This window comes from Pipistrellus kuhlii, unplaced genomic scaffold, assembly GCF_014108245.1.
Source record: "Pipistrellus kuhlii isolate mPipKuh1 unplaced genomic scaffold, mPipKuh1.p scaffold_m20_p_61, whole genome shotgun sequence".
NCBI lineage: Eukaryota > Metazoa > Chordata > Mammalia > Chiroptera > Vespertilionidae > Pipistrellus > Pipistrellus kuhlii.
This window is the reverse complement of record NW_023425564.1, coordinates 1396719-1413587: the sequence shown is the minus strand read 5'-3', so window position 1 is coordinate 1413587 and position 16869 is coordinate 1396719. Positions and strand designations below refer to the sequence as shown.

Sequence of the window (16869 nt, the reverse complement as noted above, 5' to 3'; positions counted from 1 at the left end):
CTGGAAAGCGGGGTGTGGTTGCTGTTGGTCTGGCGTAGCTGTGAGGCTTACGGAGCGGCGCTGTGTGAAGCCGTGAGCAGACGCCGGATCAGGCTGAGATTGGCTCTCTTTCCCAGCGGGACGCCTGCAGTCTTCTCCGCCTAAAACCCACAGGCCTTTGCTGCTGGAGGAGTGGAACATCCTCAGTGCTGCCCTGTCTCCCCGAAAATAAGAGAGGGTCTTATATTAATGTTTGCTCCCAAAGATGTGTTAGATCTTATTTTCAGGGGATGTCTTATTTTTCCATGAAGAAGAATATGGTACACATTTATTGTTAAATGAAAATAAAGGAAATTTATTACCTGTATATGGTACGGTAGTACGGTAGTTGTCAACACAAACCAGACGAACTGTGAATCCTACAGTATCAAGAATTTACTCATTTATTCAATGACAATCATGTCATCATCTTCTGGATCATCATCATAACAATCTAATTCCTGAATTTCCTGGTGAATTTCTTGTGACTCCATTTCTTTCAGAATCAGTGGACCAAAACTCATGTTTAGCAATAGCATTCTGAGACAGCCTAGGGGGGCCTTATTTTCGGGGGATGCCTTATATTTCACTCAGAAGGAAACCTGTAAGTAGGTCTTATTTTTGGAGGATGTCTTATTTTCGGGGAAACACGGTATTATGTTAACTCCACCCGCGCCCAGGAAACCCTTCTGCGGCCAAGAAAAAGCGGTTATCCCACAATGCTGCAGACACTCGCTCAGAAGGCCCGAGGCGGCGTGCACAGAGCAGGTCCCAGCAGAGTGCAGGCAGGCCTGGCTCACCGCCGCCCGGCAGTGCTGAGCCTCACCGCAGACGGTGTGTCCACATCTTCTGGAGACAGGGAGTCCTGGCCGGCCGCCAACCTCCATTTCACCCTCACTCTCCCCCACCCACCCCCCGCTTCCCAGCCGTGGCAGCTGGCAAGGGGGCTAACTTAGCTCAGAGCATCAGGCCTGCTGAAGACTGAGCTACCCCCCAGTCTATGGGATTCAGGAGCAGGCATCACCATCAGCCCTCAGACAACTCGCCTCTGTCCACACCATGGAGAGATCGAGAGTGCCAGTCCTTTCCCTTCCAGCCTTCAGAGAGCACTGTGTCTCCAGAGAACGCCCCTGGGCACACACTGCAAACACACAGTCCCTGGCCTCCCCGGGCTGAGGTCTCATTTCCGCCGTCTGCTCCCACTGGGTCTTCCTCGGGCCCCTGCTCACTCCGAGGCTCCTGCGGTCCCCGGGTTCGGGCATGTGCGAGACAGTTCTCAGGAGCAGGGAACGTCACTCGTGTGACTGGTTTCCTGTAAAGGGCACCGCGTGGAACAGTCAAACAGAAGACCTGCACGGGCGAGGTCCGGGGAAGAGGGCCATGGAGCTCCGCGGCCCCTCTGGGTGCCGCCCTCCAGCACACGGATGTGTGCCCCAACCTGGAATCACCCCAGACACTGCCGTGTAGGAGTTCTGTGGAGGTTTTGTGATGCAGGCAGCATTGATGAACTCATTGGCCATTGGTGATTAACTCCATCGCCAGCCCCTCCCACTCCAGCCCCAATCCTGACCGGCTTTAGGAGATCTAGGCCAAGGACCTGGAGCAGGAGAGAGACCAAACATTTATTTTGTCTTATACCACAGGCCCAGGTGCCCATGGTCCATGAAGGGGAAGGCACTTTACCACCCTCACAAAAGTACAGTTCCCAGGCAGCACGCATGTGCACCAAACACCCACACCCCCCACATACATACTCATAAGCACACATGCACACACATGTTCATATCCACACACACGTACATAGACTCACAAATACACATGTGCACTGTGTGTATATACACTTACATGCACACAGTTACATCCTTACATGAACACACACACACACTAGTTAGGTGACTGAATATCATTACAAAATATGAAATGTAAATAGAACAGTTCTTGGAATCTGCTGGTTCCTGGCTGCCATTAGGGTGGGAAAGGCGTGTGTGGGGCACACAGATGGGACCGGCGCTGTGGTAATGAACTCAGATTAGAGCTGTGAAGTTCAGCTTTGCGGTGTCTGCGAATGAAGGAGTATTTCCTGTGAGAGAGTTCTGGCGGCTGGTCAGGGGCTCAGTCCAGATGGGGTCAGTTTCCCTTCAAAATACATTCCCCCAGCCCTGTGTGAACGCCGTCACTCACGGTGCTGTCGGAGAACCACACGGGGTGCCAGCCCTGCCCAGGCTCCTTCCCCCGTACCCTCCCTGCCCTGCCCGCCCCAGCGCCAGACCTGCCTCCACGCTGAGGTCACACCACATTGTCCTCAGTGCACCCTTGAAGCGCTGCCTCTGAAAATCAAAAGACAGCACGCACGTTTAACGCAAGGTAAGAGCCAAAACAGAGCTAAGGATAGGCACATGCAGATTAGTTCTTACCAGGGACTGCGAAAGGCACCCTAGGAGCAGGGGCAGAGGCCCGGGGAGGAGGCAGGGAGGAAAGGACATTCACAGGAGGGTCTGCCTTCCCAGCCCTCAGCCCTGCGGTCCAGGACGCCAGGCCAGGCCAGGCCGGCCTCTCCGGGAAGCTCCCTGGAGCGGAAGGTCTCATCACACTCACCTGTTTGCCAGGCTGCAGGCGCTCGTGCTGGAAAAGTGAATGCATTTCCTTTTTAAAAATTACAAATAAATAGGGAATATATTTGTTCAAATGTCATTCAGCTTTGGGACCATGTGGCTTTCCAGAGTATATATTGAATAGATTTAAATCATACTATCTTTTTATTTTATCCCATAAGCCTAGATTTGATTTGATAGCCCGAGTTCAGAGGTGGAGAAATAATTGGGTTATTTAGTCCCTGACATTTTCGTTTTGTCCAACTTTTACCATGAAAATTCTTTTACAGATATAAGGAAAGGGAACACATGTACAACTTCCTCCCCATATCCAACAAGATTGCTAACATTCTGTCAGATCAGCTTTATACGTATGTATTGTTTTTGCAGGATAATTTATAAAGAAGTTTCAGACATCCACACCTGTCACTTTAATAGGGTAAATCATCTCCCAAATGAGGCTGTTCTCCTAGCAGTGTTTCAGGAATCTTTAAATACAGATTCCTGAATCCCAACTAAGAAGTGCTAAACTAGAATTTTTGGGAACATATAGGTAAAATGGTATACTTGTATCTAAGACAGAGCACTAAGTTAAGTATACCATTTTATCTATATGTTCCCAAAAATTCTAGTTTAGCACTTCTTAGTTGGGATTCAGGAATCTGTATTTTAACAACTCCACCTGGTGATTCTCATCAGGAGAGAAGTGTGGGAAACACTGTCCTAGAGGAGCAGTGTGTGTTATCACAGCAATGACATTGACAATAACCCTATGGTAGTGGTCAATGCCCATCATGCTGAACGCCCGCCCCTTGTCTTCCGTGGAGGCCAGCTGACCCGGCGCCATCAGGCTCCACGCTTGTGGTGATGAATGTGCATCATGTCAGCGGCACTTGTACTAGGACCACTGTCACCCCTTTCCTGACACTGGCCTTTCTGAGGAGACCAGGCCAGTGACTGACTGAGAATGGCCGCTCTCAGACCGCTCTGCTGGATGCCATTCACCTTGGTGCCCACCCCCTCCATCCCTCAGTGGAAGTGCAGGCTCCGCACTTGACCTGACTCAAGCTGAGCATGTTAGCAAGATCAGAACCTGGGTGCTCCTATGCTCTGGTTTCTGCCTCCCCCCATGCTGCCAGCTTGGTCCAGCATGCGTGGCTCTTGTTACACACTCACATACTTGATCCTGTTACATACTGGATCCCATTATATACTGGATCCCAGTAAGGTGCTGGAAGCCAGGCGTGGCTGTTGCAGCTGGAAAATGTTTTCTTTTACCAGTTGGTACGCGTGGTTAGCCAGTTCTCCGCAGGAGGCGGAGCCTCTGTCCTGAGGGCTGCAGGCTGGGAGTTCGCTCACTCCCAGTGTCTACATGTGCGGGGGGCCTTGGTCTGAGCAGAGCCTGCCTGCTAAGCAGGGCCCAGCGGAGACTGCCTTCCCAGACGGTGCGCTGGCCTCCGGAGGAGGAGGGACAGCCTGGCTGCCGGCGGGCTGTGTGGAAGCTGGGGTGGGGGTGGGGGGCAGGGGGGAAGGCTGTCAGTCCTCAGGGGGGTAGGGGGGCTTGTAAGGGGAGAACCTCCCAGGACAGGGAATGGGGGAACGGAGCTGGTCAAAGAGGAGTTTCCGCAGCGCCCTGAGTGCCCACTGCCTCCCCTGGGCACCTGCGATGAGGAGCCCGTTAGCTTTAGGCCTCTGGAGTCTGCCCCTGACACCAGGCCAGTACAGCGTCTCGTTGCCCTGGTGATGGCAAGGGGCCAGTCCCTCCTGCCCTCTCCTGACCTGATGCCGCAGGAGAGGGAAATGGGACACATTCGGTCTCACCTGCAGTTGGGGAGACATGGCTTCTCGGGCTTGTGCCAGACAGCAGGGGCGAGTCCAGAAGGCCGGTGCCCGGGGGCCAGGCCCGGCGGACTACGGGCCGGGCGGGGCCCGCTCCCCCAGAGCCCTGGGGCAGCCCGGGCCGCTCCCCCCCCCCACCCCCGCCCTCCGCCGGCTCCCGGGCGCGGCTTCCCCGGAGCCCGCAGGGCGCCCGGTGCAGGACACGTGCCGGGGGGCGCCCACCCGCGGCGCCGGGGAAGCTGCTCGGGGCTCCCCCGGAGGAGCCGGCACCGGGGGCCAGGCGGGGGCCGGTACCGGGGCCCCCTCCCCAAGGTCCCCCCGTCGCTCCGGCCGCGTGCGCCCCAGGCTTCCCCTCGGGGACGTCCGGCCCTCGGAGCCGGGGGCCCTGTCCTCTGCGCCCCCCTTCCCGCCCCGCCTGCGTTCGGTCCCCAGAGCGGACCCGGCCTCTCCCTCTCTCCGGGGCGCCGCGCCGGGAGCATCGATTCCGTCCCCAGAGGAGCCGCGGCCGGGCGGGCGCTGGGTCCCCGGGTTCGCGGCAGGCGGCCTGCGCGTCCGGGCGGGAGGGCTGCGGGCCTGGGCCCCGGCTCCGGAGGGGAGGCGGCCCCGGGCCCCGGGCCCGGAGGGGAGAGGCGGCCCAGGGCTCAGCCTGCGGGGGGCGCCGGAGAGAGACGGCGGGGGGGGGGGGGGCGGGAGGAGAGGGGAGGGGAGGGGAGGGGAGAAGAGGGGAGGGGAGGGGAGGGGAGGGGAGGGGAGGAGCCAGGGGCCGATGGGGGCGGATGGGGGCGGATGGGGGCGGGGTGCGGTCGGGCCCGCCCCGGGGACAGGAGAGGTTTGTGCTCGGCGCGCGCAGAGGCTGAGGGAGCCGGTCCCGGGACAGGCTTCTCGGGCTTGTGCCAGACAGCAGGGGCGAGTCCAGAAGGCCGGTGCCGAGGGGCCAGGCCCGGCGGACTACGGGCCGGGCGGGACCCAGCGCTGAGTGTGGCGGCGGGACGAGCCCAGGCGAGACCTCCCGGCCGGGGTGTGAGCCCGGAGCCAAAGGTCTACCAGGCGGTCTGAGCGGAGGAGCAGCCCGGGATAAAGGCGGCCCCGGCGCCTGCCCGGAGGGAGGTGAGCCGGGGGCCGGGGGCCGGGGCCGGGGGCCGCCGCGTCCACTTTTTTCAGGAGATCCCCCCTATCCGGCGCCACCGCGACCCGGGCGGCCGTGCACCCCCACAGCCCCCCCAAAACACCATCCCGGCGCCGGGCACCCCCACAGTCCCCCACCCCCAAACTCCATCCCGGTGCCGTGCACCCCACAGCCCCCACCAACTCCATCCCGGCGCCGTGCACCCCACAGCCCCCCCCAAACTCCATCCCGCCTCCGTGCACCCCCACAGCCCTCCCCAAACTCCATCCCGCCTCCGGGCACCCCCACAGCCCCCCCCAAACTTCATCCCGGCGCCGGGCACCCCCACAGCCCCCACCAAACTCCATCCCGGCTCCGGGCACCCCCACAACCCCCCCCTCCAAACTCCATCCCGGGGCCGGGCACCCCTACAGCCCCCTCAAACTCCATCCCGCCTACGGGCCGCGGCGGGGAGGGCGCCTTCCCCGGGAACTCCGCTGCTCCTTGGTAACTGAATGAAGGAGAAGCGGCTTTTCCCTGAGAAAGTCCACGCCGTTTCACGCGGACGTTAAACAGCGCCTCCCAGACAGAGGACCGGGGCGCTGGAGTGTGTCCTGTGGTCCTTCTGCTGAAACCACTTTCCAAAGCTACACTGGCCCCAGAATCCCCCTTTTCCGTTTAGTCCTCAAACAAGGCGATCAGGGCTGTCAGATTCCGGCGGAAGGTCCAGTCCGGGTGCGGTCGGGGCGCCCACAGAACCCGGGCGCTGCACACACAGCGGATGAAGCCAGGGAAGGGGCCCAGGCCCTGCGAGCGGTCTCTCCCTCCCTCTGACCCCCCTCTCCCTCTCTGACATCGGACACTTCCAATGACATATTCTTTGTGGTGTTTTATATTTAGAGTAAAAGAGGGACTTCTTGCTAGCGTTGTTTTCAGAAGGACAGTTTGTTGTGGAGATGCGGGAAGGACGGCAGCGCGAACAGAGGCTCCTGTGGGAGGTGATTTAAAAAATGCGAAGGCCACCCTGCAGGCAGTGCCCTCCCGGGAGCCCTGCCACCTCCAGACCCGGAGCTTCTGGCCATAGAGGCGGGACATTTCCTATGGTCACATGCTCATGCTTCACCTTTCCAGCATTCTTTTCCGCCCTGATGAGCATCGTGCAGGCCTGGTGAAGAAGAACGAATGCAACTCCCAGAGAGTGCAGGAGCCGGGTTCCGTTCTGCGGGCCTGGGACTGCAGGGTGGCCAGGCCATGGCCGGGTGGTGCAGGAGGTGGCGGTGGTGGTGCCTGTGGTGCTCAAGTTGTGCAAGTGCCTGGATCTGTCCAATTTCTCACGTAACTGATGCAGAGCTCGATGCCCGTGGGAACCACGTTTGCTGTCACAGGGGAGCCACACTCTGTGTTTTCCCGTCAGCAGATGCTCACACGGGGCCTGCTTGTCCAGGCGCTCTTGTCACCAGGCCTGGGAACAAGAGGTAAAGTGCAGTCAGCTCTTAGGAGCCTCCTCTACGATAGAGGCCCAGTGATGTCTCATCCAGTTTTCGTTTTTGAAAAGGCCGTTCCTCTCTATGTTTGTGAATTTCCTTAGGTGCATGACTCTCCTAATTTTATACGCAGTGGATAGTAGAAACTCCCGTTTTCCTGTAGACCAGGGGTGGGGAACCTTTTTCTGCCCAGGGCCATTTGGATATTTATAACATCATTCGTGGGCCATACAAAATTATCAACTTAAAAATTACCCTTCTGTATTTGGTCAAACTTTTAATTAACTCACTCCTATCGCCTGGGCAGGGCCAGACCCAATGCCTCCGCGGGCCTCGCAGGCGGCTCCCGCGCTGCTGTGGAAGGAGCCTCACATGTTGGCTAACGGCTTTCTTTCTCAAAATGCGGGATTGATTTTCCTTTCTCTGGGAATGACGACACACTTTCGATTCCATTGTATTTCTTCCATCCCCTAAAGATGATTCGGTATCTGCAGTGTATGCATATATTCTTATTACAAAAAAAATTGAGAATTCAAGTATGTCATAGTCTTGAAAAGGTAGGGGTGCCACCTTGTAGAACCCCATTTTGTCTGCCGCGACTCAGGACCGGGACTTGAGTGCTGACACAGCTGACGAGGCACGCTCGGGCCCTGCCTCACACGTGGCTTCCTAGTTCTTCCACCAGTTTTGGAGTGATTTCCTATGATTTCTTTGCCGTATATTTTCTGTTCAAGTAATTAATTGCCTAAAGAGGTTTTCCATAAGCTCTTAGAGATATCAATATGATGTACAGTGTGGAATCCCATCTAGTGTCAATTAATAGTACATTTCAGCTAACGTCGTTTCAGTTACTGGACATAAAGTTGCCTCTTGTTTTTGTATTATTCCGATTCTAAGGAATTGAAGCTTTGTCTGTAAGAGACCAGGCATCAGGCTGCTTGGTGGAGAACGTGGTGCCTGGTGGTGCGTCCACACCCATCGGCACGGTGATCTGGAGGGGGGTCCTGTCAGCCGGCGAGGCTCTTTGGCCTGGATGCTGCTCCATTTCCCTGGAGGCAGAATTTTCCATTTCCTTCAATAAAGCCTGCATTCCAGGATTTGTAGCACAGTAGCCAGAGGTGGTTTGGCTCGAAAGCACGCTAGGGATGCTCTTATCACCATCAAGGTGAAGGACACGTGGAAAGGTGGTCACCTTATGAGTAATGCGGTGAAATGGCACAGACATCCAGCCCAGTCTTGCCTCTTCCGAGTCTCTGCCTCCCTGCGCCCCCTCCCCCGCCCAGCCTCTTCCTCACGTGCTCACAGTTTCCTCCTGTGCACATTCCGAAGGCAGATGGGAGAGCAGGCGTGGTCCCTGCGAGGTGCCATGTGCACAGCATGGGCCTTGTCTCTGAGTGAGAGCGCTGGGAGCCCACTCTTAGGACTTCTCAGGCAGAACACCTCTTATCTGCATCACCTTTAGCTCCCTTGAGGAGCTCGGTCCCACACATCCCTGTTGGTCTTGTGACAGTCTTGGTAGGAATTCAGTCCTGTACCTTACAGGGGAGAGCAGGCAGGGGAGAGGAAGCTTGAAAAGCTTCATTGAGAAACAAAGAGAGGAAGACCTCTTGGATCAAAAACAATTGTCCCCCGAGGGACAGGCCTGGGGCCCAGAGGAGTGAGCACGGGACCCTGAGACCCTCAGCTGGACCGGACAGCGGTGGTTTGCTCACTGGCAGCGCCCTGTGGCCTGGAGCTCAGTGCAGCGCTAGGCGGGTGTGCAGAGCCTCTGCCGCTTCTGGAAGCAGAGGGGCCCCTGAGAAATCCGAGCGCGGGGTGCTCGCCGGCAAAGGGGTTTCCGTGAGGGCCAACTCATTCTTTCCTCTTGGAAGGAAAAAAACCTGCTTTCCAAGGAATTTCACTCATTGGCAACTGTGTGGTGTTTTCGTTCCATTCGGAGGAGAGCTAGCTGGTTCCCCGGGAGACGTGCCCACTGGAAGCCCTGCGCCCTGCGTCTGGCCAGGAGAAACTCCTCGTTGTCCTACTGTGCTCTCCTTCCCCGCCTGAGAGAGGCTATGTGGACATGTTTTTCTGTGCTTTTTTCTCTTTCTTCTTTTTATAGTTTGTTTATTTTTCAAATTGGCCCGGAGAGAGTGACTCGTTAGAATAGAAAGCACATCTGGAAGCCATCCCTGCAGTGCTCTCTCCTCCGCTCCTGGAGGACATGCCTCCGGGGAATGCAGGGAAAGGAGCACCCTGGCCTGGCAGGCCTAAACTGGGTGACACAGCTGGCACCGCCTTCCGGAAGGCATTTTGTTCTTTCTCTGTGAGAGGTGCTGGTGCCGAAACGCCTGCCAGCGGCCTGGGAAGTCCCAGCCTGTGAGTGCGAACGCCCTGTGGGTGGATGAGGGCCTCGGGCCTGGGCAGGGTACCTCTGTCTGAAGGGTGTGAGCCAGGCCTGCTCCAGGCTGAAGCACAAGGGAATATAGATTCCCCGGACGACCTCTGCCTTCGAGCCAGCCGTGTATCTACTGTAACACGCCCAGCTTCCTAAGGATGTGCGCATGGGACTGGCCAGCACACACTCCTCAGCACTGGGTTTGGCGAGTGCAGCTGGACTTGAAGCAGCGATCAAACTTGTACATTGTCTCTGCCAGCCCCAGACACTAATTTTTAAGATAAAACAAAATGTGAAATGGGTAAATCTCATCTTCAGAGGCTCTCTCTGCTCCACACACACTCAGCTTCGGGCTCTGGCCGAGCCCAGGAAGCCTCTGAGGGACCCTCTGCGTCAGAGCCCACGCTCAGTGCCAGCACCGCATGCTCACGGATCAGTGGTACCGCGGACACAGCACCTGCTCACACAGGACATGGGCATTCAGGGCACGGAAAGAACACCATGTCCACAAACAACAAACGGTGTGTCTGTCCAATCAGCAGTCACCCCCATGATGGCAGGAGCATCCCACCCAGCACAGCAGCTTCCGGCAGGGCTCCCTCATGGGAAGCTCAGCAGCAGGCTGGCCTAAGGGGTGAGAAGCCAGACAGTGGTCCCGTTTGGGAAGGGGCTTGGGGCACAGAGGGGCCAGCCTCAGGGGCGCCGGGTTGGGACCCGTTTCTGCGGGGTAAGCTAGCTGTCCCCCACTAGATGCTTTGGAGGAGGCAGGGCAATGCTGAGCCGCGTGTAAGCTCAGGCTGGCCTTCGGCCAGCACTCAGCTCTCAGGAAGGTCTACTCTGCTGTGGATAATGCAAAGAAAATACGCTTTTAATTTCCGAGGACAGCTGGGTGCCTTCCAGTCCCACTGCATGTGGAGACTCACACTTCACAGGACATGTGCTCAAAAAGTGTGCTCCTCACCCTGGCCCATTGGCTCCATTGTCCCAGGCACCGGGGGTGCCAGTCGATTCCTGGTCAATGCCGGTGTGGGCTCAGTCCTGGTGTGGGGCATGTAGGAGGCAGCCGTGGAGTGTGGGCTCTCACATCGGTGTTTCTCTCTCCTTTCCCCTTCCTCTCTCTCTGAAAATCAGTAAACTCTCTCTCCCTGCCCTGGTGCTGGCCTTTCCCGTGGACACGGACACGCGTGGTGTCCTTGGCGACCCCAACCTCCTCAGGGACCAGCACCCGAGGGCAGGAAAGCGGTTACCAGGAGGGTCCCGTGGGCAGGGGGCCCTGGCTGGGTCTCCTCTGCTTCCCCTGCACAGCAGCTGCCCACGCTGATCCCTGTGTCCTTCCAGGCACTGAGGCCTGTCTGGGCCTGGGATGAGCTCAGAGGGTAGGGGAAGCCGTCAGAGCCCATCACCCCGAAGCACGGAGCCCCAGGTCAGTAGGGTGGTCCATTTGCCCTCAACCCAAAGCTAAGGTTGTGAATTAAATGTCCAAAAGTACAAAAAGCTTCCCCGATACACACGGTGGGCTGCTGTAGATGACGCCATTTGATCTTAGCTACGCGTTTATGTATTCATAACTTAAAGGTGAAGTCAGGGAGTCCACTGAAAGCCCTTTCCTCCTCGGTGGCTGGGTCCCCCTGGACGTCCCAGGAGGCCGCAGGTGGGGTGGGGAGTGTCCAGGTCGGGTGGGGGAGGCATTAAAATCCAAGCCACCCAGGGCCTGGCTCGTGGGCTCAGCACCTTCACTGCCTCACTCGTCTCCCAAGTTGGTTGTGTCCTTCGGCTCATGTGCACTGATTTGATTTAGCTGGGTGGTGGGAGGGGAGCAGGGGGAGTAGGTAGTTATGCTGCTATTCAGGCATTTGAATTTTAAGCCAAACTCCAAGTCCATGTGCTTGGCCTTGCTTGCTCTCTCTCCCTGTAAGCTCCGAGGAGGTGGACTCCACTTGTACAGGTGTGCGTTCCTTCCTCCCAGCTCCACGCTCACTAGCGAAGCTGCTTCAGGTTCTCGGCTGTCTTCCTCAGGGGCCACGTGGTCAGAGGTCAGGGCTCCGGGCCCTGCAGACCTAAGGGCCTTCAGGATCTGACTTCTGCCCTGGGCCCTGCTTGGCTCCAGGGAAGGCGGGCAGTGTGGGCGTGTCCTGTGATGTCACTCTGAGACTCACCCAGAGCTCTCAGAAACCAGGTGGCACCTTCCCTAGGCCATACTGTTTCCCCGGCCTCAGAGGCTCCTGTTTCTCCTGCTGAGAAGGATGGGCCGCCAGCTCCCGGGCAGTGGGTGAGGGCTAACCGACGGCATTTCCAGAGGGAAGTTCTGGGTCTGTGAGTGACCGGGGCTCCCCACTGAACTCCCCTCCTGGCAGCCAGACCCCAGCGCTCTCGCCCTCCTCCGTCCCGGGAACGGAGGCCCTCTCTGAGCCCCTAGGCCCAGCCACGTGCGTTCGCATTTTGGGTGCCTTTCTCCAGCTTTGCTGCCACCCCCCTTTTTTTTCTGTTTGCAGGAGCCCATTCCCAGCACCCCAGCAGGGGGCTGGCCAGGATCACCTGGGAAGCCTGAGCTGGTCTTTGCTAGAAATGGACGTTCCTGAGGCGCCCTCTGCTGGATCTGGAGCCGACGGCCTGTAAATTCCAAGTGATGTCCAGGGTCCTCACCCCGAGGCCCAGGCCCTCCCCCGGAAATGGGACTCTGTACGAACATTACAGCTACGTGGGCAAGCTGGCCGGCCGGCTGGCGGATGCCCCCGAGGGCAGCGCCCTCACCACCGTGCTGTTCTTGGTGCTCTGCAGCTTCATCGTCCTGGAGAACCTGATGGTTCTGATCGCCATCTGGAAGAACAAGAAGCTTCACAACCGCATGTACTTCTTCATCAGCAACCTGGCTCTCTGCGACCTGCTGGCCGGCATCGTCTACAAGGTCAACATCCTGATGTCGGGCAAGAGGACACTGAGCCTGTCTCCCACGGTCTGGTTCCTGCGAGAAGGCAGCATGTTCGTGGCCCTTGGGGCGTCCACCTGCAGCCTCCTGGCCATCGCCATCGAGCGGCACCTGACCATGATCAAAATGAGGCCGTACAACGCCAATAAGAAGCACCGCGTCTTCCTGCTCATCGGCATGTGCTGGCTTATCGCGCTCTCTCTGGGAGCCCTGCCCATCCTGGGCTGGAACTGCCTGCACAACCTCCCGGACTGCTCCACCATCCTGCCCCTCTACTCCAAGAAGTACATCGCCTTCTGCGTCAGCGTCTTCACCGCCATCCTGGCGGCCATCGTGATCCTGTACGCGCGCATCTACTGCCTGGTGCGGTCCAGCAGCCGCCGGGTGGCCAGTCCCCTGCACTCGGAGCGCTCCATGGCCCTGCTCCGCACCGTGGTCATTGTGGTGACCGTGTTCATCGCCTGCTGGTCGCCGCTCTTCGTCCTCTTCCTCGCCGACGTGGCCTGCAGAGTGAAGGAGTGCGCCGTCCTGTTCAAGGACAAGTGGTTTATCGTGCTGGCCGTGCTCAACTCCGCCATGAACCCCGTCATCTACACGCTGGCCAGCAAGGAGATGCGGCGGGCCTTCTTCCGGCTCGTCTGCCACTGCCTGGTCCCCGCCCGGGGCACCCGCTCCCTACCCATCCAGCTCGCTCTCGACCCGAGCAAGAGCAAGTCCAGTGGCAGCAACAGCAGCCCCTCCCCGAAGAGCAAGGAAGACATGACCCAGACGACCCCCTCCCCATGCCTAACCGACAGGAACAAAACCCTGCAGAACGGGCCCCTCTGCAAGTGAGGGCGGGGCCCGCGGAGTGATCCTCCGGCTCTGCAGCAGCAGCGCCCAGCTCTGCGGCCCCTGTTTGTTTGTGTTGGTTTCAGAGAGGAAGTGCGCGTGCGCGGGAGGGAGACAAACATCAGTGATGAGAGAGAATCATTGATCAGCTTCCTCCTGCACAGCCCCCACTACGGATGGAGCCTGCAACCCAGGCCTGTGTCCTGACTGGGGATGGACCATGACCTCCTGGGTCATAGGTTGACGCTCAACCTCTTATTTATAGCAGCCTTGCCAGGGCTTTACCGGAGCGGAGACTCAGGAAATCCGTTTTGCCGACAGCCTGATGGGTGAGGCTGTCCCGTCAGGCTGGGACTCAAGGACTTGCCATCCCATTTCAGTGTGGAAAGTGCTCTTTGTTTCCGGGTCCAAAGCCTTCCAAGGGTGCCAAGCTGCACGGGGTCCGCCTGGCCACTGTGGCACGTGCAGAGGCTGCGCACTCAGTGTGGTCACAGCACGGACATGTTCTGCCCGTCCTGTTGGGACATGCCTGGGAACAGGTGACACCGGTCCCAGTCTCAGACAGACGTGAAGTCTGGAGTCCAGCAGGTGTCAAATGCAAAAATTCTCAGAAAGCCCTTGTCCAAGGCGGTCCCAGGAGCGTGGATCTGACCTCACAGTCCTGCCCCGTGCCCGGGGGCAGGTCAGTGTCTACCTGGCCAGAACAGCCAAGTTCCCCGAGGACCTGCCACGTGTCCCTGCTCGGTGCTAAGGACACCTGGAGCCAAATTAGCCAATTACATGATTAATCATGGGTTTCCCCAAATCACAAAAACGTCAGCCAAGGTCCCTCAGGAGGCTGAGCTCAGACTAACTAAGAAATGGCCCTGCTCGGGGAAGCGAGGACAGGCCCCTGGGCCGTCTTGTCAAGTTGCCGGAGGCAGCCTATTGAGTGGAAAGTTTCTACTGAATTAGGACAGGTTTACGAGGCATCGTTTTGATCCCATGTTAAGTTTGATTCTGTATCAGGAAAGCACCAGGTCGGAATCCCGTGTTGTCACAGCGGAGGAGCTGGGCCAGTCGCCGTGTCCACACTTGCGGAAGGCTGCCCTGACAGTCACTGTCCAGCAGCTGCATTGTCACACAGACGGGAGCTGGGGGCTGTGCCCTCCTCCAGGAAGTGGACGATGGCCATCTTCCCTTCAGCGCAGGCTGGCTCCGTGTCACTCTGTCGCCTATGGCCAGAGCCACGTCTGTAAGCTCTCATAAGCACACGGTTGACGTCTTGGTTCTTGAAAAATCCAAGCAAACAACCTTCAAAAGATTCTTACTTGGGGAAACCTTCCATGAAGTTTTAGGTTCGGCGCGAATGTAACTGCATAGAGACGGAAGGAGTAGCATTAACACACTAACGACTCTGCAGAGAAATTGGCTCCTGTTCTTTCTGATGCGAGTTCCTCTCATTAAGGGACATTTCTGTGGTCCTGGGGCCTCTCTGTGTACTGACCAGAGACTGTCCTCATTTTATTATTGATGACGTACATCCTGTTTGTAAGCAGAGGTTCGTCAGTGGCATTTATTTTTGTTACCTTTTCACATCACTGAAAAAGAACTTGTCCTTTTACCCTGTAACGTGAGCAAACCCAGGGCATGTCTTGCAAAGTTAAGCATTAAGGTACTGGGTTCAGAAAAAACGCATCAGAGAGCCAAAATGTTGGGCATTACCTTTCACTGAGGTCGCAGCCTGCCTGTCATAGTTCAGGTTGCTTTGGGGGCCCAGATCTCGGAGCTAATAATAGTAATGCTTTGCACCATCGCCACACTTCCCTTTGAAATAACACAAAACGAGTTGGTCCGAAGGTTGTGGGTTATTGTTAAGCTGAAATAACACAAAACGTTCAAGCAATCTGAATGAAAAAGACTCAACAAAGTAACTGTTCATGTGATATGTGCAAAAAAATAACCAGCGGTAACCTGCCAGGTGCATTCCAAGCTAGCCAGCGGACCGCTTTGAAGCTGAGTGCTCCGCCAGAGCCTGCCCACAGGTCTTATTCGGCTAGTAACCTGCATGATGTCCCATGTATGTGTGTTAACCAATAAAGCCACAGCCTTTGTGTAAACCGTTGTTGGGAGTCCATTGAGGGGTACATGCAAGGTGACACCTAGAGGTGTGCAAGATGGCAGCCTGACCTCTCCCCGGGTCAGCACGCAGATCCCCATAACCTTTCCACCCATACTTTCCTCTGGTGTAGCTTGGGTTCCGTGCAGCCAGGGGCAACGGGCTGTTGCCATTTTGACAGGCCAGCAGACTGCCCTTCGGTGGAAAAGGTGGAGAGAGCTGTGGCAGTCAGGGTGGGGCCAAGAGACGGGATGTTTGCTTCTCCATTTGCAAAAGGAGAGAAGAATCAGAACTGGCCCTTTCCTGGCTTTCTCCTTTACAACGGTAAATTCTAGTGTGTGTGTGTGTGTGTGTGTGTGTGTTGTGTTCTACAGAGAAGGAGGCCAGCATTTAGCATGACTAGAATGGTGGCAACAGACACAGCCTCTGCCGCCTTTGCGTCTGCGCAGGCCGGTGAGTTGACACAGGCCGCTGAGAACGCACCTGCCCATGCTGTGCTCACCCACACCTGGGCCGAGGCAGGCTGGCTGCGCTTGTGCCGTGGAGTCTGGAGAGTGACCGAGCGAACCTGCTTCCAGTGGAAGAGTTGCACACTCCCTGCCCTCTTTTGAGGCAACACACGATCCACCATCCAAATGAGAGACTCTTCATGATGTTCTTTATTGCCATGGAGTTACACTGACAGTCATTGAAACAACGGACAAAATGGAAAACAGCTGTTACCTCCACCCTGGCCCCATGGTTATTCTGAGCTGGCAAAGAGCTTGCCCCAGAAGTGTAACAAGGTACATTTTATAGAAAAAAGTTATCAAGTCCATGCTTTTGAATGGTCTCCAGAAGGGCAAACCTCAACCCAGTGTTTGGGTGGCTAAGTCAGATGTCAAAAGGCTTGCCCTCCACTCAGAAACGCACACACCGCTGTTCTGAAGATGAAGGCACATTTTCTGATGACCAGTGGGAAGTGCAGCATTGCACACACGGTGCCAACCCCCTCCTGAGCGCAGTGGTGACACTTGGGGGCCAAGCAGCCCCTCCACTGGCCACCCAGAGGCACGGGGATGTGTCAGGTGCGCGTCAAGGGCTTGCAGCTGGGACCCCATCATCTCCTGAAGGAGCAATCTTGGAGGGTGAGGAGGGAATTGAAGCCAACTTCCTTCCCTGTTGCATCGTCAAAGCTCCCAGCTTCCAGCCAAGTGACTGGCGTTGCCCCTTTCCCAGAGCGGAGATGAGAGAAGCTGCTGTCCGGTTTGCATTCCCACGCAGCGGCCCGGAGTCCACCTGCCAGTCCAGCAGGAAGTGGTGAGCGGGCGGCAAACCCAGACACAGAACTTCACAGGAAAGCTTTTCTGCTTCACAAAAGTTAATGGAAAACCAAACACGACATTTTAAAATAATATTTGTCAGTATGTATAATTTGTCATCCAAATGCTCTTTAAAAAAGGGAATCTTATTACACATCAAATTTATGTGGAGTTCTTGCCTCATACTTGGCCTTAAAGATGAACTGGTTAATTCTTGCTTAAATCTGAATACAAAGAACATTCAGGTAGTTTACAATATTTATTCTAAAACAAGTCATATTCAAAAGTCAAAGGAACAG

At 56.8% G+C, this 16869-nt stretch overlaps 1 protein-coding gene across 2 annotated transcripts; it reads left to right on the top strand.

Annotated features, from left to right (window-relative positions):
- Positions 1 to 5297: 5297 nt before the first annotated feature.
- S1PR3 (sphingosine-1-phosphate receptor 3) lies at positions 5298 to 15243 on the top strand. Of its 2 annotated transcripts, none has more exons than XM_045575027.1 (2): positions 5298 to 5555; positions 11907 to 15243. In XM_045575027.1, exon 2 carries the CDS (start codon positions 12041 to 12043, stop codon positions 13172 to 13174), a length of 1134 nt encoding a protein of 377 aa, XP_045430983.1. In that variant the 5' UTR covers positions 5298 to 5555; positions 11907 to 12040; the 3' UTR covers positions 13175 to 15243. The 2 variants fall into 2 exon arrangements, with proteins under 2 accessions (XP_045430983.1, XP_036275987.1); XM_036420094.2 differs by lacking the exon at positions 5298 to 5555 and adding an exon at positions 11394 to 11590.
- Positions 15244 to 16869: the final 1626 nt, after the last annotated feature.